This window comes from Lissotriton helveticus, chromosome 6 (genome assembly GCF_964261635.1).
Source record: "Lissotriton helveticus chromosome 6, aLisHel1.1, whole genome shotgun sequence".
NCBI lineage: Eukaryota > Metazoa > Chordata > Amphibia > Caudata > Salamandridae > Lissotriton > Lissotriton helveticus.
The window spans coordinates 1,674,941,551-1,674,968,958 of record NC_136067.1 but is presented as its reverse complement, the minus strand read 5'-3'; the positions used below and the strand labels follow the sequence as shown (position 1 = coordinate 1,674,968,958).

The 27,408-nt window shown below is 42.2% G+C and overlaps 1 protein-coding gene across 2 annotated transcripts in view; it reads right to left on the bottom strand.

The window, feature by feature from the left end:
- Positions 1 to 27,408, bottom strand: part of PLCB1 (phospholipase C beta 1) — a 2,228,480-nt gene that overhangs the window by 593,634 nt on the left and 1,607,438 nt on the right. For both annotated transcript variants that reach the window (XM_078649524.1, XM_078649525.1), the window contains exon 21: positions 7,056 to 7,155. In XM_078649524.1, coding sequence (XP_078505650.1) covers positions 7,056 to 7,155 — 100 coding nt within the window. The remainder of the gene's footprint in view (positions 1 to 7,055; positions 7,156 to 27,408) is intronic.

Here is a 27,408-nt window from a genome sequence, read left to right as displayed (position 1 = left end):
TGTGTTTGACAGCAAAATTTAATTCTCTTTTTAAAATTTTTGTGTATACCATGCTTTTATGAGTAACAACTCGAATAAAGCACTTTTGACTTGACTTGACTTGAAATCTCTTTGTAACGGCTGAGGGATCAGAGTACCCATGGAGTCACACTGTCTTTCTGAAGGAGCATGGACCTTCATTTGTTAGCGCAATATTTGTCATCATTAGTCACGCTACCTCCTCTCTCAAAAGCCTCTTAGTCTTCACCTTGTGGTGCTGTCACAGTCCTCATGTCAAATATGCCCGCTCAACTCCTGGCTCCCTGTCGCAGAACAACTTTCTGTAAGACGGCCATGCCTGTATTGTCCTAAATTACTGAATCATGTTTACATCTCAAGTTGTACACATTTGGGGTTCTATACAAAAAGCTAATTTATATAATAATCATATGTTCACAATCAAATGAACCTTTACTTTTTCAGCCTGCCAAGGATCACCAAAGTGATATCTGGCTTTTGTAAACACATTACTGCTCCAGAGTTCTCCACAGAAATCGGCAGTAATAAATCCCATGCAATGGGTGGGAATAGGGTGTCTCAAGCGTGGTTTGTCTTGCAGGTTTGGAAATACCACCAGCCATGTACATTTGTCGGGATTCTCCAACTTCTCACCTACCATTTGCCACCCAAAAGATGATTGGAAATTTAGTCCAGAGCAGTACTCTCATGCAGACCTTTATATTGGAAAAACAAGAAATGACCTAGAAGAATAGGAAGTAGGAATTATGTCATGATGAATCAGAAAGGAAGGCTTCAGTAAAAATTATCATCTCCACCTTAAATCAGGCTATCATGTAATTGGTAATTCCATGTCTGAATCTTAATAGCATTCAATGGCTTAACACAAGTCATTGTCCTGGTATTCCTTCACTCAGGACTGAAAAAAAACATGCATAGTAGAAAACCCCATCGCCCCTCGGGAGCAGCAAGACATAATTACTCCGAAGAACACCAAACTGCTGGCGACCAGTGAAGTGTCAAAACTGAAAGATCCAGATGCAACACTATCACTCCATCCCAGCCACTTCCAAGAGAACATGACCATGCTCTGAAGAGTCCAAGAGGAAAGAACACCACTGTGGGTATGGGAGAAAGCTGGGTACAATGAGACACAGACACTGGCCCCAGGTCAGACTGAAGACATCTGGGTTACTAGGGCAGGATATATGCTGGGGTGTGGCGAAAATGAGAATGATCTAATGCATATACTTTGGGATTGTGCTAGATTGCACCAATATCGAATTGATATTTGGTCCACGATCTCTGACTTTGAAAATATCACTATTTCACTCCCTGCACAACTGGCACTGCTGCATGACATAATGGACAATGTAATCCCTACAAAACACAGACATAGATGACCAGCGCCAGCACTCATGGCAGAAAAAGTCTGCCGTCTAAGAAACTGGAGGAGACCATCCATCTTCCACTCCATGAAGAGTCTAATTGGAAATTGCAAGAATAACAGAATGTGAGAGTATTATTTATAAAACTAATGACTTGATGGAGTTATATGACTTAGCCTGGAAACTTTTCACAGATTCTGCTGCAACAATAACCTAATATGCATAGGTTACCGTAAGAGTCCTTCTCAAACAATCTAGAAACTTATTATACAATCTTATTAATCCCTCTGACTCATTCATATTTTCATTGAACAGTTTTCAAATTCTACAGCTTGCAAAAAGGGTTGAATAATGGGACTGAGTTATTTCTCAACAGGAACAACAACTATTATTAGGTGAAAAGAATGTAGAAGCTGGGTTAAAATAATCACTCTAGATTGTACTTAGTGAGAGTCATACAACTTTACACAAATGACATCTTGTATTAGTAATGTCTATGGACAAACCAGATAGAATTTAGGATGAATGTTTGTTGTTTAAGAAAGAATTCTTATTTTTCAAGGCTACTCCTGGGAGCTTTTATGTTCAATATCTTTATTATTGTTATAAAATATACTAAACTAATGGGTGGAGACCACACCATAGCTGACTGAAAAATGCTAATCTAAGATTGTTTTGTAATGTGAAAATGCAATAAACAATTATCGCACACAAAAAATCTCAAATTTGGATTACTTTGTTGTAATGAAGGCCTGATCAGTATCATGCCTTTGCTGGCGTCTTTGAAAAGTCAACAACATTCTTTCTACCTTCTCTTAGGGAATTCCATGGTGCTATTGCAACTCTTCCTTTAGCAATCATTCCCCATGGACATGTCTACTCAGTATGTGAGACTGAAAACGAGGTTTGAAAGCTGCATCTCAAAGAAAGTGTATAAAATATTTTGGTAACCTGATCAACATCTATCGTGGATGTTTCTTATTTTTTGTATGAAAAAATAATTAGGAACTTTGGACATCTCTACTCATTATCCGAGACTGAAAAGGAATTTTAAAGTCGTATTTCAAAGAAATGATGAAAAACATTTTGCTAACCCAATCAATACCTAAGATGAGTGCTTCCTTATTTTTTATACCAAAAGAGAGTCAAGAAATAAGGCCTTGCATTGATTACCATGCCTTGAATAACATCTTTGAAGCAGTCGTAGGATACAGAATATTCATCATGTTTGACCTCCAAGGAGCATATCTTCTGCTCTGGGTGAAGAAGGGAGACAAATGGAGAATAGCCTTTCGAAGACCCTACTGGTATTTCAATTATTGAGTAATACTGACTGCTGCCATTCACAATCTATAATGCACCAACATGTTTTAATAGTTAATGTCTTGTTAAAGGCTCATCAATCAAGTGCAGGAAAATCTTTACAGTCTCAACCAGGTCCTTTTGGTCTCATCCTAGATTAAGTAAAACAATGTCCTAGATAACTAATTTCAGTTCCTACTAATACTTGTCTGCATACAATGTTAATCTATGATCTTTGAACCTTTATTGATCCTTGCTGGCACTTTATGTCCCTCTCACAAGTTTCCATACACAACAAGGTCATCTTGAATGTATGCTACTCCAGCCAGTCACCTAGCATTTAGGCTTATGTGGCTGACAAATGTATACATCTCCATTAGAGTCATAAACGGTGCCAGATTTTGTGACTCACATAAATGAATCTGGTGGTATGCCAAGGCTAGAACAACACTTGCAAAGACATCTGGCCACAATACCATTGACATTATCACAGATATGTTTCGTAATGGGAGTTTTTCCACGACCACCGCATTACTAAGAACTCTTAAGGTCATTCACAAATTAATTTCTCCACAGAATAACTTAGTTACCTGTATAATAGATAATCACTCATTTTCTTGCATAGGAACAATCTGACAAATATATACAGTCTCTACAATTCTACTTGGACTGCCTCATGCATGGCAATTGCTTAACTTCTTACTTTGATACAGCAGTTTCTGTGTACATCAATTTTCAAACATCCTAGCTAAGCCTTAAAAATGTCTGGATAGGCATTTTAAAAATTGAAGCAACCATTCTCTCCCATTGTAGACTTGCTAGTACCTGTGGGGGAGCATTAGGCTTCACAAACACCAAAGCTTCTTCTAAGGGCCCATCCTGTAGCACAACCACCGTTGAGTTAACAGAGATTCTTTCAACCACAGATATATTGGAAAATTCTATAGCAGCCAGAAATACCATTTCATCCTATCTGCCTAATCTCTTCCAATACGTAGTGGTCAAGAGGGAACATAAATCAAAAGCTTTTCTATTAATTAATGCAGATACAGAAGGCTTCCCATTATTTTTGTGTCCCAAATGTAACACAAATTGTTAGCATACCTCCCTCACATCTTTTAGCTTCTTTCTTTGTGATGTACTTCTACAATACTTATTTCCAAGAACATTGCGCAGCCAGTGCAATGACTTTTTTTGATGCACTGGCAGCGCAATGTTCTTGCCCATATTTAAAAGCCCACGTAAAGTCACCCTGTGTGACCTTTCATGGCCTTGTAAATATGGGCCCCTTTCACGCATTACTCTGTGTGAAAGGAGCATTTCAAGGGTGTTGCTGTGGGTGTTCCCATGAAATATCCATGGAACCTGACACATTCCCAGATTTAAAACATTTTGTAAAGCTGGTAATGTGTCTGAATCCAATGCCTCCCCAGGGGCATAGGGGTGGCACAGCGAGGAGAAATACTTTTATTTCACCTCGCTTTTTTCTCTATCCTTGCATGCTGCATTCTGCAACATGCATGGAAAGAGGTAAATGCCATCAAATATTGTTTTTGTGTAGTAAGATATCCCGTCCTACACAAAAAAGAATCATCCCCAAAACACAGGCACCCTAGCAACATGATGCAAAGGTGTCTTTGTTGGCGCACAGATTCTGTTTGTATGCCGGCGCAGAGGAGAAGGACAGGAATGTGTCATATATTGTAGATATGGAGCATTCCTGCCCTTTTATTTTAACGCATGTTAGCGCAGCAGGAAAGCTTTGCTGCGCTGCCGTGTGTCAACATATCATAAATGAGGCCCTTCATTTTTAAGTCCCTTTCTATCACACTTGTTGTACATGACCCTTACTGTTGGACAGTGTTTACTATTTGTCAAGTATCCCACCAATCCAGAAATGAAATATTCTCTCTTCAACCTACCACCCTTTCCCCCATTCAATAATTTGTTCATGCTAACAGTATTCGCATTTATACAGGTCGCATTATCCTTTTTCATCTTATATTCTGCCCTTTAGCATTATTATAGAAGGTTCCTATTTTACCCATACTTCTTTGTGTACTCTATCACTGTTACAATATGACAAATATTCGTCTCTAATCCACTCATCTATTAATATTCCAAATGTACCTGTAGCTGCTAGTTTTTTTCTCAGGCTTTTTATATATTTCTTGACCATCTCCCTGTGCTTTCCTTCACGAACAGTACTTACTCAAGATAAGTACTATGGGCCTCATTTATGAAAAGTGACGCATCGCTGCGTGAATACAGCGATGCGTCACTTTTCATTGCACACTCCTTGCGTCATGATTGATGCGTCATATTTATAATATGACGCATCATGTCGCAAGGAGTTACAGATACGTCAGTATTTCTGACGTATCTGTAGGCGCAAAAGTGACGCATTGCTGGAGTGTGTCACAAAAGTGACGCAACCCCAGCAATGTGTACTTTCACATGGGCAAGTCCCATGTTGTTAGTGCCTGCGTCAGTCGTACGCCTGCCATGAAGCAGGCATAAGATTTTGACGCATTAGTGGTCAAGAAATGGCGCAGTGAAATCTTATAGATTTCACTGCGTCACTTCCATGACCCTTTTTTTGCTTCAAAACGCCCCCCTTGCATACATTATACCTGGCGCAGGTATAATGTAGCGCGGGGGTTTACAAAGTGACGCATCTACCTAGATGCGTCACTTTGTAAATATGGCACAACAAGGCACATTTTTTACGCCACTGGTGCGTCACAAAAAGTGACGCACCGGCGACGTCAAAGTGACGCACAGCCTCATAAATGAGGCCCCATATGTCTGGTTAACCTGCTGCCCTTATCCCCCAAAACAGTGGTCTATTCTGAACAATTTTCACTCCACTGCTATATTTTCCCACGAATTCCTGGAAAGCTCTGGAACATTTTCTTGCATTTGATTTATCTTAATGAGGGGTCCCGTGGAAGGCTTAGAAAGAAAGATGTTGCAGTTACATTCTGCATGTCTCTTTCCAAAGTTGTGGCAGGTCACCAAAAATAGATCCCCTACAATGTACCGTGTTCCCTATGACGCAAAAAAATTACTACCGGTCATTTATAAAATTAGGACAGAACGTCATCACTTTTTATTCCATAAAGGTGCACAAAGCTGAACGCTCCAATAGCTATCAATGGGGTGCTAATCCTCTTCTTGTGACTACCACTGTGTCTTACACTGTTCTCTACACAAATAATAGACCAATGGTGTGCTCATCACAGTACCTTTGACTAGTACTAAAGGAGAAAATGTGACCTTTGTTTGTAACTAATGGTGTGCCAAGCATATTTCCTGTGATTTGTAAAATATAGACTTTTGTGTCTCCTTAATGTCCAGTTACTTTTCTATGTCAGCTGGTTCTCAACTGTAGTTGTAACTTCACTCCTCTGTTAGGCACCATAATTACAACGATAGTCACTGCCTCTACAATCCCCACATGACTTTGGGGCGACATTTCACCCCATCCAGTCGCACAGCTTACTTGTGCCAATCTCGGCAATTAATTCAAAAATGTACTCCATTTTCATCTTTCTACTCATTCATTTTACTCATTGTTCTTAGGTATAATATGCTTTAATTGCACAGGCGGAGTGATCATGCGATTTTCTAAGTTTCTAGTGCTCCCACTGTGCCCATCCGGACCTCTTGGAAAAAACACGACATAAGCATTTCTTCATTCAGGGCAGTATTTATTTCGTCAAAACCCAATGCATTTCGTGCTAAAAAGCACTTCTTCAGGGGTCACTACAATCAATAAAAACAATCTCCAATTAATACAATCACTGTTGTTGCTCTGTTTTTTATATTCAGATTATACACAAAAACGATCATTTTGTTTAATAAACGAAACCCTTTCTTCCTACCAAACCATCAACAGCTTACTTCTTAAACTAAAAACATGAAGTGCACACCCCTCGTTCCCTCCTGCTTAAATCAATCACTCCCGTCTTACTGTTACCACCCTCACTCCTCTCCGTTCTCAAAACAGACTCAGTACTACAATCCCCAGTCATATTGAGGTGCCTCCATGCTCCTCGGTGTAAAAAGGAGGTTAGTCCACAAGAGCAGCTGAAATGCAAAGGTTTTCTTGAAACACCCAAGCCACAGCCTTGCCAAAGTCCATCTGCCAAGGCTTCCCTCATAACATTTCTGAAATAAAATCCCTTCATGTAAATATACATCCAAGATGCTCCAGCTATCCTTTCAAGTTATGTTCTGTACTGTTGTATCTAATTTGTTGGACTTTGGATACAGATGATCATAAGGAGGTAAAGCTAGCAAAAATACATACTCAGTGAACCACTTTTTTTAAATAAAGGAAATATAAAAAAAAAATATTCTTACCTGGTCGGACAGCTGAGACTGGTAATATCCGGTGACCTATAAACTTTCCTCCTTCTTCATACACTGCTATCCTTAGACATGCTAATGTTGGAAGCACAACCTGCAATGTACGTTAGAAAGATCTGGGTTAAAACATCTTTCTGTTGTGATAATTATATGAAAGTGGTATTTTTAAAAACTGTCATATTGTTCAGGAGTCTGTCACTCTACATGCAAGAAACAGTTTATGATGAGGAAATAAATACTTTTGTACCCTGAAAACTTAAAGTGTTTATTGTAGTAAAGCATATAATTTTATTGTGAGATACATTAGACAGTGTTTAATAGAATGTAAAATCTGACGTATCAAGAAATGAATGTATGATGATACAACGCATACCATCACAACGCGGTATTGTACATCGCGGTTTTGACAATGCAAGTCATTACATCAACTTGCGTTTGAGGGCGCTGGACTTAAGAATAGTGTGAATTACTTTTCCAACAACAGTCTACGTACAGTAGGGAAGGTGTTGGAATAGCAATTCACACTATTCCTTAGTCTAGAGCGCCCTCCAGTGCAAGTCGATGTAACGACTTGCGCTGTTAAAACCACGATGTAACCATTACGCGTAGTAATGGTTGCGCGGTAAAGGATGTTTCCCTCAAGAAATTTGCTCAAGAGACTGGCCTGTAATGACATACACTACAGGCTACAGAGAACCCTCAGCTGAACGACCTAAAGGACCTCTTTAAAAATGCAAGGCCTGGCAGAGCCAATAGGTCTCGCTTTTGAGACCTTATAAGTATTTAGTCAGAGCTATTGGTTTGCCAATGTCTTTAAGCTATGCTGTAGAGCATTGTGGCTGCTGTGCAACATGTTGAAAAGTTATAATAAATAGTGTTAATACCATTTGTGTTACCTTACATATAACCAAGAAGACATTATGTACAACTGAACAACTCTTTAAAAAAAAGAATTAACATAAAAAATGTGTTCTAGTTTTTTTGTCCTTGCAATGCTGGCAATGTCTTCCTGCCTGTTCTAATGCTTTTTCATTATAGGCTTTTTTTGTTATGGGGGGAACATATACAAAAGGAGAGTGGAGGTTGGGAAATAGTACTTGAATTACAACTTGAGCAGCAGGTGGACACTAGGGTGGAACCAACAGATGCCATATTTCGAGGGCAGACTGAGGCGGTGCTGAGTGATGCTGAGGTGGTGGTGTTCTGGTGCAGAGGTGATGCTCAGGTGATGCTGAGTGATGCTGAGGTGGTGCTGAGTCATGATCAGGTGGTGGGGTTATATTAGTGCTCAGGTAGTGCTGAGCTATGCTGCATTTGAGCTGTACTGAGTTGATGTGCTGATGCTGAGGTCGTGCTGTGCTGATGCTGAAGTGGTGCTGTGTTGGTGCTGATATGCTGCTGAGGTGGGGCTGCGCTTGTGCTGAGGTAGGACTGCTCTAGTACTGAAGTGGAGGTGCACTGGTGGTGGTGGTGGTGCACTGATGGGGAGGTGGTGTTGTTCTGATGTTGAAGTGGTGCTAAGGTGATTCTGTGGTGGTGCTAGGTGATGCTGAATGATACTGGGGTGGTGCTGAATGATGCTGAGTTGTTGCAGAGTCCTGCTGAGGTGGTGTGGAGTCATGCTGAGGTGGTGGTGCTGCACTGGTGCTTAGGTGGTTCTGAGCATGAGCTCAGGTAGTGATGAGTTGGTTGGTGCTGTGCTGAGGTGATGCTGCGCTGATGCTGAGTCACAGCAATGAACCCCTGCATTTATTACAGCTTGCTTGAGTTCAGCTCTCACAATAAGAGATCGTAAATTTGGAGCCCTGCGGTAAGCAATGTCTGGCGGTTTTGGAAAAACCTTTTGCAATTTTTCACAATTTCTCTTATTGTTAGAGCTGAACTCAAGCAAGCTGTAATAAATGCAGGGGTTCATTGCTGTGACTCTAAAAGGTGCATCACGTGTGAATACCTTTTACAAACATCATCAGTTACTAGTTATGTTACCAGAAAGACCTATGCAATAAGGCAGCATCTTACATGTCGCTCAACATGCATTATTTATGTGATTCAGTGCCAACGGCAAAGCTGTAAAAAACAATATGTAGGCCAAACAATGAATGACCTCCGCACACGATTCAGGAACCACAAATCAGCAATAATTAATAAGAAAATTGACCAGCCTGTAGCCAATCATTTTAACCTTGTGGATCATTCACTATCAGATTTGAAGATTTTCCCCGTGGAACATGTCTCAAAGGAAGAACTACTGGACTCCAGGGAAAACTTCTGGATGTACCGTTTAAAATCATTGCATCCAGATGGACTGAACATTACTGACAATACATCCTGATTACTGCATATCTCAAGAACTCTCAGGACTGCATTGATTCCACATTCCAAATGGAATCTTCACTCATGATGCTTTTTGAAAATTCAGCTGTGTCATCTGTGCAGCCACTGAGCTTACCATCTTGAAACTACCTGTGGAAGGCGGAAGCTGAAACGTTGTAGTGGAAATATATTTTTGTTCTTTGGTGAATATATCTGTTTGAGTCACTTCTTTCTTGGATATTTTATTTCTTTATGACTCATTGTATCCTTTGGGATCCAGATAGATTTTTGCCCTGGCTGGCTGTTGTTTTCGTGTGATCCTTCATCTTCAAGTATATATATATATATATATATATATATATATATATATATATATATATATATATATATATATATATATATATCTTAAAGGTATGTAGATGTGGAGTTAGGAATAGTAAATCTTTACTTCCCTAAATAATACTAATAATCTAATAATGATGAAATTTGATTAGTGCCTGGTAACTCCAACCGGAGTGTCCCTGTGCTAGGATGTCATCCTCGCAGGATCCTCCAGTGAGATAATAGCTAATTAGATTTGTTTAAAAAACCCAAATCTTACATTGTTTTGAAAGATCAGTATGAACGTTCCTGCCTTAGATCCAACAAAAGGGTATTCCAGAGTTGGGGGCCAAGAAGCTGAAGGAGCTACCATCCATCTGTGCTTTTTTCTCCCTTGGGACTATCGAGACCCCAGCTTCAGCAGATCTGAAACACCTGCTGGGTTTGTAGGGCTTGATCAAGGCATGAAGATAGAAGGGGTCTTTGTTGTTCAGGATCTTGTGGCAAAAGCAGAGAGCTCTAAAGGATACTCTCTTTGTACTTGTAAGCCAGTGAAGTTTGACAAGAGCAGGACCCAAAGAGGAACATTTGGGGATATTCAGCAGCAGGCATGCTGCATCGTTCTGCACCCTTTGGTGCATCCTTATCCTGCCTTGGGTGGCACCCAGATAGATTACATTGAAGTAGTCATATCTGGAAACCAGTAGTGCCTGGATTACTTTCTTCCTGGCGGCTTCTGGGAGTTCTCAGAATTGCAAAATGAACTCCAGCGAGATTAGATATCTGGCTGTTGAACGTGAGATTGTTGTTGAACCCGATACCGAGGTTCTTAACTTTCTGTTTTGGGATTGGTACTGGGCCAAAGATATCTGGCCACCAGGCAGTGGACGAGATAGATGGCAGTTTTCCCAGAATAATGACCTCAGTTTTCTCTGCATTTTGCTTGAGGCAGCTATGGTCTATCCATTCTGCTGGGTTGACCAGGCAGAGGTTCCATCATCCTGTGTCAGGGTGATAATAGGTTGATTTCTATTTGAGTGTTTGCTATGTCCATGCTGTCTCTAAGAGTCGGACAATCGGCACTCAGCGTCACCGCAAAGGCCGCTGGGGTAACTCTAGAGCATTTACGTACTTCACAGTGTCGATCACCTAGTGACGTGGGATTTGGGGATATAGCAACCTGAGAAGGAAGTAATAAATGGTCCGACCATGCCATGGGTATGGGAGGAGCCACACTCACACAGGAGGAGTTAAAGATAGGGGGTCCAGAGTGTGACCTTGCTTGTGTGTGGGGTAAATTGGAAGGTTACTAAGTAGTCAGTAAGGGAGATTACCGAGTGGCACGTGGCTTCTTCAAAATAAAGATTGTGGTGGCCCAGAATTGCTAAATTAAATATTGTAGAACATAATTTTGCGATTGTCAGTCTAGCATCAGAATCCCATTGTCTTGTTTCAGACAGAAACAGCACATTTGGCTGGTGGTCCATCAGGAAATTGTGAATTTCAACCTTGTGTTTAAGTAGGGGGGGTGACAATTCATGGAGTAACACAGTGCCGTGAAGGGGTAACACTATCGCTACTTTCCCCAGTAGTCTCTGGGGTGCCATTTGAGAAAGTAAAACTGCAATCCCCACAGTTTACTTCCTTTCTTGAGATGTCCATTGAGGGCGTACAGTCTCCAGGGATGCTACGGGCCAGTTGCAGAATCTCCTTGGCAGAGTAGGATTTAGCGACTGATTTTCCACACATATCGAGGCGCGGACGGGCGTAGATGGGCTTGCCTTATTCGTACCTTTGGTGAACCAGTAGCTTGCCCGCTGAGCCTTTCAGCTGCACGTCCTTGCAGCATTCATGATTAAAGAGCCTGCCTAGAAGAGGGGCGTGGCTAAAGCATGTCAGATGCCGGATTGAGGGGGGCCAAAGTAAAACAAACTAAGGCCCAGCATCCCCGCTCCTACTTGGCAGGCTACACTCCCAGATGAAGTTACTGGAAATAAGCACTGCAGTAAAAAAAAAACATCTAAATTCAGTGTAAAAGGAACACGTAAGGCGAATTTCAAAACCTGCAATGCCTGACCTAAGATGTCTGCTGACTGGAACAGAAGCCAGACAACTCCCTGCGCTTAATGCACTGCAAGGAAATAAATAGTAAGCTCTGCAAGAGCAGGAAGCAAGTGTGTCAGAACCAGTGCAAGAGAAACACATAACCTGAGTTTAAGAACCAGCAGGGCCTGGCCTAAGATGGCCCTGCACTTATCTTTTGATTTCTTGGCCGACATTCTGTTTTAGATATTGTTGTACGACTATATCTTGGGTGGTCAGTATTTAGTAATACAACACCCTTAAAGCAGTTAATTTTGCCTCAGCTCTGAGCTGGACCAAGTGAAGAACAGATTGTTCTTTAAAATCCTGCAAAGCCTAAAGTGACTTGGTATCCAGATTGATTAAGGGGATTGCTATTATTTAATGTAATAAATTCTAACAGCACAAAACATAGGCTGGTCCTCTAGATGGAGCAAGGATTCAAAGAAATTAAACTTGCTCAAATCAACCTCTCGTTAACAAGTATTAACAAGTAGGACTAGAGACTTGAAAGAAAATTTACGTACACCCGACATAAATACACGGGGAAAAGCCTTTCTGCTTGCTTAAATAACAAAGAATAATGTACCACGTGACTGAAATCCCGCTTGAAACCGAAAATCGCCTTGCGCATGTGCAAACCCGTCCCGCGTAAATAACCACATGGTTAACCAATGTGAAAAGAAAAGTCTCAAGCATGCGCAAGGAGTTGCTAATTGTAGATCCTGAAGTATCGCATGCCTGGCATATGCTCACCTGGATTTTAAAAGAAGTTTTTCCCTACAGATGCTTTCCTTAACAAAGAAGAATAACATCTGTTTATGATTCTTTCGTCAATACTGAACATTTTGGGCCTGATGTGCTAAGCCAAAAGAATAGATGGCAGGTGAAATGTAACGCAAGTTGAGTCTGCACGCTAAGATCTAGGAATGACCTGCTGACCGGAACATTGATCGGCTGCCAAGAACCAAGGACGTGTGCTTGGGAAAGTTCATCAACTGAAGAAATTATATAAAAAATTGTATCTATCCATTTTGTGAAATGCATGTGAAAGGAAGTGTCCTGAAAATTGAATAAATTAACTGGTGAGGGTTTACTAAACAAAGAATTAGTTAAGAATTTTGGGATGACCACATGAGGTGATGACAACTCCCCTGCCCCGGCCCAATCACAGTTCATGATTCACAGATATTTGCAACTGTTGAGGGAGGGACATGCAAAATTAAAGGATATAACTTGAGTGACTTAATATTAAGATAGAGAGAGCTGCTACGAAGAGACGTTGATGCTAAGTGAGGAGTGGGCGAGAACCACTACTGGGAAGAACAGACTGAGAAGTTTTAATGCTTAAGACAGCCTAATTAGATTGAAGATTTGCAGAAGAATATCAAGGAGGGAAAGAGTGTAAGAGAGGGGTGCACTCTGGTCCGTCGGGTCCTAGAGAAGTGTAGTAGGTATATTCCTATCTAGCACCTGTCCCATAGTCTTTGTCTCCTGACTCTTAAATCAGATGACCTCCACTAATCCGTTTGGCCAGAGGTTGGGTTTCATGTTCCCACCTAGGTAATTATCTTTTATCTTAAATTTTGCAGATTCTTTGCAAAGTATGAGTTATTGTGTCTTTTGTTTCTTTATCTGTCACTCCTAATGCGTGGGGATTGTTGCATGTATTTGCGTTTTCTTTTTTAAAATATTTTTTATTTAGTGCATGATTTCAACATTGAAAATAGCACGTTTCAATTTTCAAACAAATTACGAGTACAGCGGGAAAGAAAACATACATATAATAAATCACCAAATTCTCAATTTCACGTGCCAACTAATCAGATAAACAATTGCGAGAAAGGAGCATATATTGAATCAGCAACACTTACTCATGCACAATTTTATTTGTTTCTTTGCACCCTCTCCCACCCATCCCACCCCACAGGGGTTAGGCACACACTTATCATCAGTGTATAGAAGAGGGAGAAAACAAATAAGCAGTAGATAGCTAAAGCGAAGGATCGGAGATCGATTTGAGACTCGCTCTTCCTCCCGAGCCAAATGGCCAATGGTTCCCAGATTTTTAGGCCAATCAAGCAGGACCGTAACCCTCTTTTTTCATAAATGGCTCTTTCAAAGTTATAATTTGCTACTAATCATGATAGCCATTAATGATAGCCTGGGGGGATGGATCTAGCCAAGCTGAGGCTAGGCAAAGTCTTAGCGCTAGAAATGCAGAGTTTATGGGAGAATTCTTTCTAACTATGAATCCCATAGACATAACCCATGCACATAGAAATAATCTAACATGCCTTTTGCGTGATGAAGAAAAGGATTTTCTAAATTTAGTCGAAGAAAGAAGGCAGGATTTCCAAAAGAAAGCAGTTGAGCAAAAGTCCCATATACCTTCATGGGCTGCATTAGAAGGGGATTATGGGATTATAAGAATGGCGAGGCTCATGCTGCAATGTTTTTGGACTTGTCGAAACTATGGAAAGTCTGTCTACATAGATTAAAGACCGAATATAACAATATTTTCATTGGTACTAGCGAATGTGAACATACCTTCCTAATAATGGGGGGATGGGGACTAAAAGGAGGAGCTGATCCCGTATTTTCAGGAATCTATTATGTGTGCGGATAAAATGCCTAATATAAGTTACCAGCACGATGGTATGGCAGTTGTTACATTGCCATTGTATTTCCAAAGGTATACCACATTGCTAAGAACAATGAAATGAGTGATATAAGTAAAGGACTAACAAGAAATAAAATAGCAAGATTTTCAGAAATAGTAGATGGTATATTTGGTGCATTGACACCGTCAGTTGGAGTCACATTATGTGCACATAAGATGCGTCTATTGCCCACTGTAGTAGACCGTTTATCAACCAATACTGCTGGAGGATTTTTAATTATCAATACTAAAATGGTTGCGATCAGATCTATGGTTTAGCAAAATAGACTTGCCCTTGATATAGTTTTGGCAAAAGAGGGTGGAGTCTGTGGCATGTTGAAAGTTCAACAATGCTGTACATATATCCCAGATAAAAGTAAAGGTATTGCGGGATATATCAAGAATATTTCCAAGATCCATAATGATTTGACCCAACTGGAGGTTGACGGTGCATGGGGAGTATTTAGCAAAAGTCTTTCTAAATTGGGTAATTGGTTTTCTGCTTTTGGAAGTAGTTTATTAGGGATAATAGTGATACCAATTATTTCAACAGCATTAGTGACATTAATTATAATGTTGACCTATAGATTTTGTAAGGGAAAATTGAAGACAAAGTCAACGATTGAAATGAAGAACGAAAGAATGGGAAGAAAAAGAAAGTGGGAAGAGATTGAGTTAGAGGAATTGAAAGACAATTTGTATAGTAGAATGAAAGGAATAAACATGAAGGAAATAAATAAATAAGAAATAAATACAAATGTAGACACTAAAATCTAATTGGCAATTGGTAATGATGGGTATTTTATGGTGGCTCTAAAATGCCAAGAGCGGAGATTGATGGAGCAAGGATTCAAAGAAAAGAAACTTGCTCAAATCAACCTCTTGTTAACAAGTAGGAATAGAGACTTGAAAGAAAATTACCATATACATGACATGCATACATGGGGAAAAAGGCTTTCTGCTTGCCTAAATAACAAAGAATAATGTGCTACGTAACTGAAATCCTGCTTGAAACCGAACATCGCCTTGCGCATCTGCGAACCCGTCCCCCGTAAATAATCACGTGGTTAACCCATTTGAGAAGAAAAGTCTCACGCATGTGCAAGGAGTTGCTAACTTTAGGTCTTGAAGTACTGCATGCCTGGCGTACGCTCGCCTGGATTTAAAAGATATTTTTTGCTACTAATGAGTTGCTTAACAAAGAAGAAAATAACATGGGATAGAGTAGAAGGGGGAGGTAAACAGTGATAATAACACATTTGAGAAACATCTGTTCATGATTCTTACATCAATAGAGAACGTTTTGGGCCTGATTTGCTAAGCCAAAAGAAAAGATGGCGGGTGAAACTTAACGCAAGTTGAGTCTGCGCACTAAGATCTGGGAATGACCTGCTGACCGAAACATTTATCGGCTACCAAGAACCAAGGACGTGTGCTTGGGAAAGTTCCTCAACTGAATAAATTATATAAAAATTGTATCTATCTATTTTGTGAAATGCATGTGAAAGGAAGTTTCCTGAGAATGGAATAAATTAACTGGGAAGGATTTACTAAACAAATAATTGAAACATTTTGGGATGACCGCATGAGGTGATGAAAACTCCCCTGCCCCGGCCCAATCACAGTTCATGATTCACAGATATCTGCAACCTTTTAGGGAGGAATATGCACAATTAAAGGATATAACTTGAGTGACTTAAGATTAAGATAGAGAGAGCTGCGACAAAGAGACGTTTATGCTGAGTGAGGAGTGGGCGAGAACTGCGACCTAGAAGAAAAGACTGAGAAGATTCAATGCTTAAGACAGCCTAATTAGGTTGAAGATTTGCTGAAGAATATCGAGGAGGGAGAGAGTGTAAAAGAGGGGTGCGCTCTGGTGCGTTGGGTCCTAGAGAAGTGTAGTAAGTATATTCCTATCTTGCACCTGTACTATAGTCTTTGTCTTCTGACTCTTAAACCAGGCGACCGCCACCAATCCTTTTGGGCAGGGGTTGGGTTTCCTGTTTTCACGAAGGTAATTATCTTTTATCTTAAATTTTGCAGATTCTTTGCAAAGTATGAGTTATTGTGCCTTTTGTCTCTTCATCTGTCACCCCTAATGCGTTGGGTTTGTTGAATGTATTTGTGTATTTCAATGTTATTTGATAAATTAATTTTCTCTCCCTTGAAAGTTGATGGCGCTTGCACTGTGAATCTGTATAAATTAGCGTTCATTTTGATTGAATTATTAGATAAAATCTATTGAATCTCACTTGGAGTCTGTGATCATTTTATTGAAAAGTTATAAAATAAATGAAGGAGTTTGTTAATATCACTATCAACTACTCGACTAATGGTCCATTGACCAAAGGAAGAGTGTTGATCTGTGAAAATTAGTTAGGTATTGACTAATTCAGATCAGAGAAAATAAAACCTGACCCCCAGTGAAACAGTCAGGAAATCTGAATGTATATATGGGCCCATTGTGAATGAAAATGTTGATGTGTGATACATTTATCCTGGCCTTTCGCTGGATCACTATATTTACCTCATGAAAGGATTATTGCCGCTGTGGATATCCAGAATGGAACAAGCTGCTAGTCATATAACTTTCAGTAGTCCTTGTGTAGGAGCCAAAGAGGTGGCAGGCTAGCATTGAGGTGTGACGTGCGATGGAAGTACTTCTGCTTATGATGATTTTATTTCCTGTACCAATGTGTTCCCAGGATACAGCACATTCTCATCACTGCGCATTGAAGAAGACGAGTAATAGATTGCAAGAAAAGTGAACATTTTACTCATTTACTGTTTATAGGTCGGGCAATTTGGAAGGTCTAAGAATAAATAAGGCTATAAGGGTAATACAAAAAAACATTGGTTCCAGTTCCATCATCTCATTGAGCCAGATCCAATACAATTTATATCCATTGTATATTTAAGTGAGGTAGGAGATGATTCTCATCTCAGCTTAACTTGTCCATTGATAAGACTATATACAGCATCAAGCTCTAATATTTTCATGAGATATCAGATCAGAAAAGGATCAGATGAAGGACATGGCCATGCTCTGATGGAGATTATGAACAAATTGGTTAACACCCTTTACACTTTAATTAAAAAAGGAAACTAGGAAATCTTCATTGTGATGAGGAGATATTTTAGTTGAGAGAGTGAAAGCTAGGAATGGATGTGAAAGGGTGTGGCTTTGATGCCAAGGGAACATGGCAGTTTGGTAACTTAATTCCCACCTGGACACATGGAGTTCAACATCATTCTATCGCCATCACAACACAAACTGCATTGGGACTGCAGAGAGAATAACTAGAAGGGACAGAAACAAAGATTTGTAGCTGAGAAAGGAGAGAGCCTCACCTGGCAGCGATCCACTCAATACCTCACTGGCAAGGCTTAACAAGACCATAACTGTTCTTGGGATGCTTGTGATCCCTTCTGGAGCGGGCCTCCCCTAGCAGTTCAAGATGGATTGTTCCCGTGAGGAACAGGGTCAGTACTGATTTGCATATGGTGGGCCTTTGTCTACAGTGGCAAAATCATGCTTTGGAGTGCTATAGTGAGTGATCAGTATTTAAGCTTCCCATAACTTTTTGTGTGCTTGATGTAATGTCCTAAGTGGCCATAGTTATGCCCATATGTTGGTTCCTTGCTCACTGTGCTATAGGATTGAAGATATACCTCACTGACATCCCTTCTGGAGGAAGCCTCTCTTCGCAGTTCAGGAATAGACTGTTTCTCTGTGGGACAAGGCAGTACTGATTTTCATATAGCGGCCATTATTCTAGAGTATCTCAGTGGGCAAACAATGATGGGCTGGAATGCTATCTCAGCAACTGTTAGTGTGGGAATATTTGCAAGATTTCCTCCGATCTCCCTTTGTGTGATTGCTGAAAAAGGATTCCAGACTATTTGATGAGATGAGGACTTGGATTCAGCCCTCACACTGTAGCCAATAGTGGAAATGGCCAGTTTACAAACTGCAGCAGAAAACAGAAGATGTTAGAGTTAAACGTGAAGGCATAAGAGGCTCAGACCGGGCAGAGAGACTAACCCATAGATAAGGTAGTATCATGGGTGACCATGCCAGCCAAGGATGGTTAGAAATCCCGGTGAGCACAGTGTGTGAGATAACTGCCAGCGGTTGCCAGTTAATACAGCTCAGCTTTCTTCCTGGAATAGATGCAAGAGGTGGCAGCAAGTACCATCCAGAAAGACTGCCCCTCTTGTCTGTCACTTCTTATGCTTATACAGACAGAGAGGTAAAAATACTGGATGATGTGGTCCCAACTCGGGCCAAAAAAGAGCAGTGCTGGGCCTAGAGGTTGACACATTAGCCTGACTTCATGGGGGCATGAGACCTGCAGGTGACAGATCAACCTGAGGTGAGGGCAATAGGTAAGTTGTCTGAGGGGCTCATTAAAAAGTGAGCAGTTTTGAAGGAAGGTGTTGGGACTGAAAAGTACTTTAGATAGTAACAGACATGCATCCCTGCCCAGAGTGCCCGAACTATACTCATGCCCTGATACCTAATTCTGAATGTTGTGGTCATAGGGAAACATGGACCATGCGTGTGCATTGTCTAGTGGACTGCGGTGTGGTTGGATAAGGAGGGGCACCAGAAGCGCTACCCCCATAGTGGTAAAAGGCTACTGCCTTTACCAAGAGTTAAGCAGCATGAGTACGGTGGTAGCAGCATACCGTGTAGTGATCAGAAGTGAATAGGTCCATTTTAACCTGCGTCACTAGACTGAAATCTACAGGTTTCCTTATTTAAAGTTCCGCTGCTGTGTGTTTAACTCATCTCTTGGCCTATATCAGTTTGGTGTGGTGTCCTGGGCAGCATAGGAGTGGCATGTCTGCGCTGGGTGTATGTGTGACTAGGAAGGGTACAAAAGTGGGATAAGACAGCGCTGAGAAGTGCACGCATTCTAATGCATGTGCTGAGTGTATGTGTGCCTGTGAATGGTACAATACATGACAGACTATGGGTTCCATTTTGGGAGACTTGGGCTGTATGGTGAAACATGAGGAGAGGAGATGGAGAAATCCCCTGAGACACATTTGTGTATTATTGCATTCTTGTAAGCTGGGTGGGACACCCTGGAGAAGGGAGAGCCAGGATTCCCCTTTATACTTCAAACTTTGATTCAGAGAGACTTCATAAAAACGGGGCTTGGGCACATCTCAGGAAGGAGAAGGGGCTGATAAACAGAAGTGCTGGGGCCCTTGCTAACATTTACATATCACCGTGGCTAACATCCAGGTGTGAACTTTAGTCGCTCCCATGGCTTGTGGTGTGAGGCTTTGGAGCCACTCCTGCTGCAAAAGACTACTTTCAAGAGAAAGAGCAGGCAGAGGAGTGGGCCCTTCAAAAGGAAGCAGACTGACAATCATATAGTGAGCTTGAGACCACACAAATTGTCAACTGTCAAGCAGCCAGTCCTGTCAGATAATGCTCTGGGGAAGCCAGTCTTTCCACCACCATGCTCTGACTCATACAGGTATACATTAGAGCAGTGACAGGGCCCCAATCACTGTGATCTGCTAGAAGTGACAACTCCCACTCTCAGGGATCACAAGCTTGCCCTCTGGGTCCAACACACAATTAAGGGATACTGGGGCATTCTCTACCCTGCTCGCAGGTATTAACCCCCCCCCCCCCCTTTATGTTGCTGAGGTCTCCTTCCATGTTTGCAAAAAATCACAGGTGAGGTATGAAGTAGGGTTTAAGCTTGGGAAAAGATTTCCAAATAAAAATATGAATTTAAAAACAAATTGATTTTGATGTCAGATTATAATATTAGGGATATTTGGTTTTACACAAATCACTGAGTGTCACGGCACAAGTATTGGAACTCTCCGCAGAACACCACTTATTACCAATAATAAGCTACTATAAACTGACATCAAAACTCCTATCCTCATGTTTTGCAACTGTGATTTTTGCAAGAATGGAGGTTGAACTCAGCAATATTGAAAGCTTCACTATGGTAGAGCTAAACAAAATGTATGAGAAGAGGGGCTGAATCTAACAAAAGGCTCCAAGAAACTGGAGTACCAGATAGCCTTCACAGCCTAGAAAGAGGTCTGCATATTGTGGTCTATATCACAGGGGCAGGGGGATGATGGTGCAGAGGATCTGGATGAGACAGAGGAGGAAGAAGAAAATGACTTGACAATGGCATCAGAGGTGAGAGAAGGCCCACAGATGTGAGATCACATGCCTTGTCCAGTGTAAAGAGTAATGTTTCCTCTCAAAGGGTGCCCATGCAGAGTTGGAGGACAGTCAAGTTGAGAGAGAGCTGGGGCTGCAACTGAGCACTCTGGCCATAGAGGACAAAAAGCTAATAAGGGGGAAGAGGAAAGCGGAAGCAAATGCAGCAAGATCCCTGGAGGCAAAAAAATTCAGGAGCTTAGATAACCTCATAGGAAAAGTGGCTGGCTCTAGGTGAGAAGAAAATTATACTGGCACATGAGATGAGCTAAAAACTGGACCTGAAAACCAAAAAGGTCACAGAGTCTAAAGAAGATGATTGCAGTGACACAGTGGTGCCCAGTGGAGGTAAAATACTCCACAACCCCAAAGGCCTGGTGCCTAGCTTTTTTGGTGAGAGATGATAATGACGAGTGGTTTGAATCCAGTGAGGGAACGTTGTGCATGCACAGTGTCCCAGAGGAGGATTGGGGGCTAGTCTTTGGAAGCATATGCCAGTCACTAGAAGGGATAGCCTATTGGCCCTAGATAACATTGACAGGATGAGCCTTGCCCCCATGAAAGAATCCCATACTGTCAAGTTTGGTCTTACCTCAGAGAAATACCGTTTCAAGTTGAGGAACAGCCGAAAACTCTCTAACCACTCCTGGGTTGGTTTTGTGGACTTCTACAGTAAGGCACTAGATGGTTGGCTTGAGGGCAGCATAGTGCATGGCTATGATGGGCTTTAGAATCCATTCACGAGACAGCACATGTTTAGTAATTGAATTGCAGTGCAGCTCACTGTACCCTCTACCCAGAGATCTTGCTAAGGAGACTAACCTCTAGGTTAGCATCATAGTGTTAAAGAAGATACCTGCTGCTGACCCTAAGAAAGGTAGATAGGGTCCCCATCAACAGATGAGGGAGAAACAGGGAAAACCAAAAGGAGTTCTTTAAAGACCCCACAAAATGTTTTCAGGGGAAAGACTCCCCTTTTCAGCACAGGCATAGAAAGGAGGATGCCATCTTCTCCCACAGGAAGCAGTCCCAAATAGGTAGGCCTACCCTGGAAATGGTCAATGAAGTGGTGAGTGAGGAGGTTGCCCCAGTTAGTTTTGGGGTGAATACAAAGATGGCTCTTGTGTCCCTGGGTATCAAGGAGATGGTGTCTAAGGCTCACATGCCTGACAATACAAAACCATATAGGCAATGGGTCACCATCAATGGGCAGAAGGGCGGAGAGATAAAGGAGCCAGTTGGACTAATGTAGGCTGTCATCCGGTGTACTCAGAACAGGTGATGCTGGATGTAGTACACCAGGTTGAGACAACTGACAACCAAGTGAGTCCCTATCCAGTGACATTAGTTCCCTTCAAATGGGAGAGTATGTTCCTTTAAGGTAGCTGTAAGGCTAGCCATGCCTGCTAACTGTCTGTTAGGAAATGACCTACAACACACCATCTGGAAAGAGGTAAAGCTCAGGTCCCACTTGGTAATGTTGGGATTGCCTGTGTGGGTGTGACTGACTTCAGGGCTCATGGCAGCCCATCAAGAGACTCAGAAGGACCCAGAACCTGAAAGAGTGGCTCAGGTGCCTGCCAAGAAGAGGAAGGGCAGGGTGAGTGGAAAACCCACATCAAGAGATAGCCATGGTCCAGGTCTAGACTTATACTATGGGCAAAGCACTGGAATCTACAGGGGAAGACATTGCTGCCCTGGGAGACCTACCTGAGTTAGCCGGAGGGCAAACTGAACGTGGACCATCCTGGACAGTTTTGCTTGGCACAAAAGGAGTGTCCCACTCTTGAGGGCCTACAATGGCAGTCAGAGGCCGAGGCAGCTGACAATACCCATGGGCATCACCTCATTTTTTGGGTGAATGATCTCCTGTATAGTGGGCCTAAAGTCCTTGAGTCTGGGTCAAGACCATGTGTTGCTGGTCTCTCAGTGCTACTGGGCCTTCCTACTTGAGTTGACCCTGAATGACATAATTATGGGCTTACCAGAACCCATGAAACATGAGTGGTACTTCTTATTAACATGCCTGCTATTTGTCTACTGGGAAGTGCCTCAGAAGAGAGTGGTATTCAGTCCCTGTATAACGTCTGTCTGACTACCCTGTGCCTGGACTTCTCGGTCTTGTGAAGAAACTCCCATAAGATGTAGTGAGCTACATGTTATCCCGCAGGTCACCGATGAGGCACATCTAGAAAGAGGCCACTGAGAACCTGGAGGCCAGTCAAGAAGCACTGGTCCGACCAGACAACCACTCTGGTGGAATATCAGCCTAACTAAAATGTGTGGATGATGAAGCGTGTGGAGCCCTATCCCTCAAAATGCAGTGGACCAAGCCCTATGAGGTGAAGGAGCATAAAGGCGAGGTGAACTACCTGGTGAACCTCAAGACATATAGGAATCCCTTACGGATTCTACAAGCAAACTGTCTTAAGTTCCACTTAAAGAGTCCTGAAATCACTATGCTCTTGATGATATATGAAGGTGAAGAGGAGAAAAGTGAATCTCTTCCAGACCTTCCATCTTCCAATAGGCAAGATGTGTGAGTGGAACAATTTGTCCTCTCCCCTACCCTGACTCAAAGCAAGAGAGAGCCTATCACAATTTACAAGAGCAGCCTGCCTCTTTATTCTCACTTCCTATAGGGATCACTGATTGGTGTACCCATGACATAGACATGGGGGACAGAATGCCAGTTAAGAATAATATCTACAATCTGTCAGAAAAAGTGAGAGCCAGCATGAAGGGTGAGGTTTTATAAAGGTTGAACATGGGGGTGACTGAGCCTCTGGTACAGCCCAGTAGTATTGCCAACCAAAGCTGCTCCACCAGACACTACACCAGAGCCTGTGTGGATTACAGGGGCCTCATTCCAGTCACAAGGCTGATGATCACCCTATCACCAGAGCTGATGAGCTCATTGATCAGTTTAAGCCTGCCAAGTTCCAAGTGCATCCTTATCCTGCCTTGGGTGGCACCCAGATAGATTATATTGAAGTAGTCATATCTGGAAACCAGTAGTGCCTGGATTACTTTCTTCCTGGCGGCTTCTGGGAGTTCTCAGAATTGCAAAATGAACTCCAGCGAGATTAGATATCTGGCTGTTGAACGTGAGATTGTTGTTGAACCCGATACCGAGGTTCTTAACTTTCTGTTTTGGGATTGGTACTGGGCCAAAGATATCTGGCCACCAGGCAGTGGACGAGATAGATGGCAGTTTTCCCAGAATAATGACCTCAGTTTTCTCTGCATTTTGCTTGAGGCAGCTATGGTCTATCCATTCTGCTGGGTTGACCAGGCAGAGGTTCCATCATCCTGTGTCAGGGTGATAATAGGTTGATTTCTATTTGAGTGTTTGCTATGTCCATGCTGTCTCTAAGAGTCGGACAATCGGCACTCAGCGTCACCGCAAAGGCCGCTGGGGTAACTCTAGAGCATTTACGTACTTCACAGTGTCGATCACCTAGTGACGTGGGATTTGGGGATATAGCAACCTGAGAAGGAAGTAATAAATAGTCCGACCATGCCATGGGTATGGGAGGAGCCACACTCACACAGGAGGAGTTAAAGATAGGGGGTCCAGAGTGTGACCTTGCTTGTGTGTGGGGTAAATTGGAAGGTTACTAAGTAGTCAGTAAGGGAGATTACCGAGTGGCACGTGGCTTCTTCAAAATAAAGATTGTGGTGGCCCAGAATTGCAAAATTAAATATTGTAGAACATAATTTTGCGATTGTCAGTCTAGCATCAGACTCTCATTGTCTTGTTTCAGAGAGAAACAGCACATTTGGCTGGTGGTCCATCAGGAAATTGTGAATTTCAACCTTGTGTTTAAGTAGGGGGGGTGACAATTCATGGAGTAACACCGTGCCGTGAAGGGGTAACACTATCGCTACTTTCCCCAGTAGTCTCTGGGGTGCCATTTGAGAAAGTAAAACTGCAATCCCCACAGTTTACTTCCTTTCTTGAGATGTCCATTGAGGGCGTACAGTCTCCAGGGATGCTACGGGCCAGTTGCAGAATCTCCTTGGCAGAGTAGGATTTAGTGACTGATTTTCCACACATATCGAGGCGCGGACGGGCGTAGATGGGCTTGCCTTATTCGTACCTTTGGTGAACCAGTAGCTTGCCCGCTGAGCCTTTCAGCTGCACGTCCTTGCAGCATTCATGATTAAAGAGCCTGCCTAGAAGAGGGGCGTGGCTAAAGCATGTCAGATGCCGGATTGAGGGGGGCCAAAGTAAAACAAACTAAGGCCCAGCATCCCCGCTCCTACTTGGCAGGCTACACTCCCAGATGAAGTTACTGGAAATAAGCACTGCAGTAAAAAAAACCCATCTAAATTGAGTGTAAAAGGAACACGTAAGGCGAATTTCAAAACCTGCAATGCCTGACCTAAGATGTCTGCTGACTGGAACAGAAGCCAGACAATTCCCTGTGCTTAATGCACTGCAAGGAAATAAATAGTAAGCTCTGCAAGAGCAGGAAGCAAGTGTGTCAGAACCAGTGCAAGAGAAACACATAACCTGAGTTTAAGAACCAGCAGGGCCTGGCCTAAGATGGCCCTGCACTTATCTTTTGATTTCTTGGCCGACATTCTGTTTTAGATATTGTTGTACGACTATATCTTGGGTGGTCAGTATTTAGTAATACAACCCCCTTAAAGCAGTTAATTTTGCCTCAGCTCTGAGCTGGACCAAGTGAAGAACAGATTGTTCTTTAAAATCCTGCAAAGCCTAAAGTGACTTGGTATCCAGATTGATTAAGGGGATTGCTATTATTTAATGTAATAAATTCTAACAGCACAAAACATAGGCTGGTCCTCTAGATGGAGCAAGGATTCAAAGAAATTAAACTTGCTCAAATCAACCTCTCGTTAACAAGTATTAACAAGTAGGACTAGAGACTTGAAAGAAAATTTACGTACACCCGACATAAATACACGGGGAAAAGCCTTTCTGCTTGCTTAAATAACAAAGAATAATGTACCACGTGACTGAAATCCCGCTTGAAACCGAAAATCGCCTTGCGCATGTGCAAACCCGTCCCGCGTAAATAACCACATGGTTAACCAATGTGAAAAGAAAAGTCTCAAGCATGCGCAAGGAGTTGCTAATTGTAGATCCTGAAGTATCGCATGCCTGGCATATGCTCACCTGGATTTTAAAAGAAGTTTTTCCCTACAAATGCATTCCTTAACAAAGAAGAATAACATCTGTTTATGATTCTTTCGTCAATACTGAACATTTTGGGCCTGATGTGCTAAGCCAAAAGAATAGATGGCAGGTGAAATGTAACGCAAGTTGAGTCTGCACGCTAAGATCTAGGAATGACCTGCTGACCGGAACATTGATCGGCTGCCAAGAACCAAGGACGTGTGCTTGGGAAAGTTCTTCAACTGAAGAAATTATATAAAAAATTGTATCTATCCATTTTGTGAAATGCATGTGAAAGGAAGTGTCCTGAAAATTGAATAAATTTTCCAACGGATGCGCCCACACTTGCAGGAAGGAAAATCCCTCTACTCATGTTCGCGGACGATACTCTGATTATTTCGAAGACGAGGCAGGGACTGCAGTCCGCCCTGGCTCGGTTTGAGTGTTTTTGCAGCGACCATGAGTTAGAGGTGAACGTTAATAAGACCAAGTTTATGGTTCTACGTGGCCCCAAGCCTGTGAAGGCCAAGGTGTCAATGTGTGGTGCCACCCTGGACCAAACTGAGGTCTTCACATACCTGGGTGTCACACTAAGTGAGAATCTGAGCTGGAAACCACAGATGGATCTTATGACCTTGAAACATGGGCAACTTGGGGGAGCCTTATTGAAGGAGTATGCCAAATCCCTCACTAAACCCATGGCACCGCTTATTAAAATTTATGGTTCCAAGGTAATTCCTGCAACCACCTATGGGGCCGAGCTGTGGGGGTATAGTGATCTTTCCTCCTTGAAGGTGGCTCAGAATAGGTTTCTGAGAATGGCATGTGGTCTCCCTCAATCGACACCTTGTTTACCCCTGCAGTTAGACCTAGGTGTCAAGCCTATTGAAGATGTGGTACGGTTTAGACCACTGGCGTTTTGGCGGCGCCTGTGGACTACACCGGAATTATCCTTGTTTGCTGAAGCCATCGAAGATGTGAGGGGTCTTGATGGGTCCCATAGGGTGCCTTGGTTCTGCCACCTCAGGTTACTCTTGAAAAACTTAAACCTAGAGGCACTATGGGTAGATCCAGCAAGTGCGACTTTTCCTTCTAAAAAGGCACTTAAGGACATTTACTGGCACTGGATCATGGAGAGGAGATCTGTTATGTCCATTGGTCTGACCATGACATTGGAGTTTTTGGTTGCAAAAGATGTTCCCAAATACGAAGCCTATTGGGACCTAATCACCAAGCCACATGATCGTAAACTGTACCATCAACTACGTGTGGGCTCGCTTCCCGTGCGGGGGCTCACGCACTCTTGGTCAGCTGGTGGCAGCGACAAATGTCCCTTCTGTGTAACAGCAGTAGAACAGCAGTAGAGAATATCGAACATCTCCTTTTCTGTTGCCCTATGTATTCGTTACCCAGGAAAGTGTGGCTTATACCAGTTTGTCGGTTATTAGGGACCAGATCTGCTGTGGAAGCGTTTAGAATTCTCAAAAATGATACCTCCCCTTCCATTGTTATCGGTGTAGCAAAATTTGTGAGTTGGGCATGGTCAATCCGAACCCGCAACCTTGGCAAATGAATTTTATGTTGTACTGTGTTTTTTTAAAGCAAGATGTTT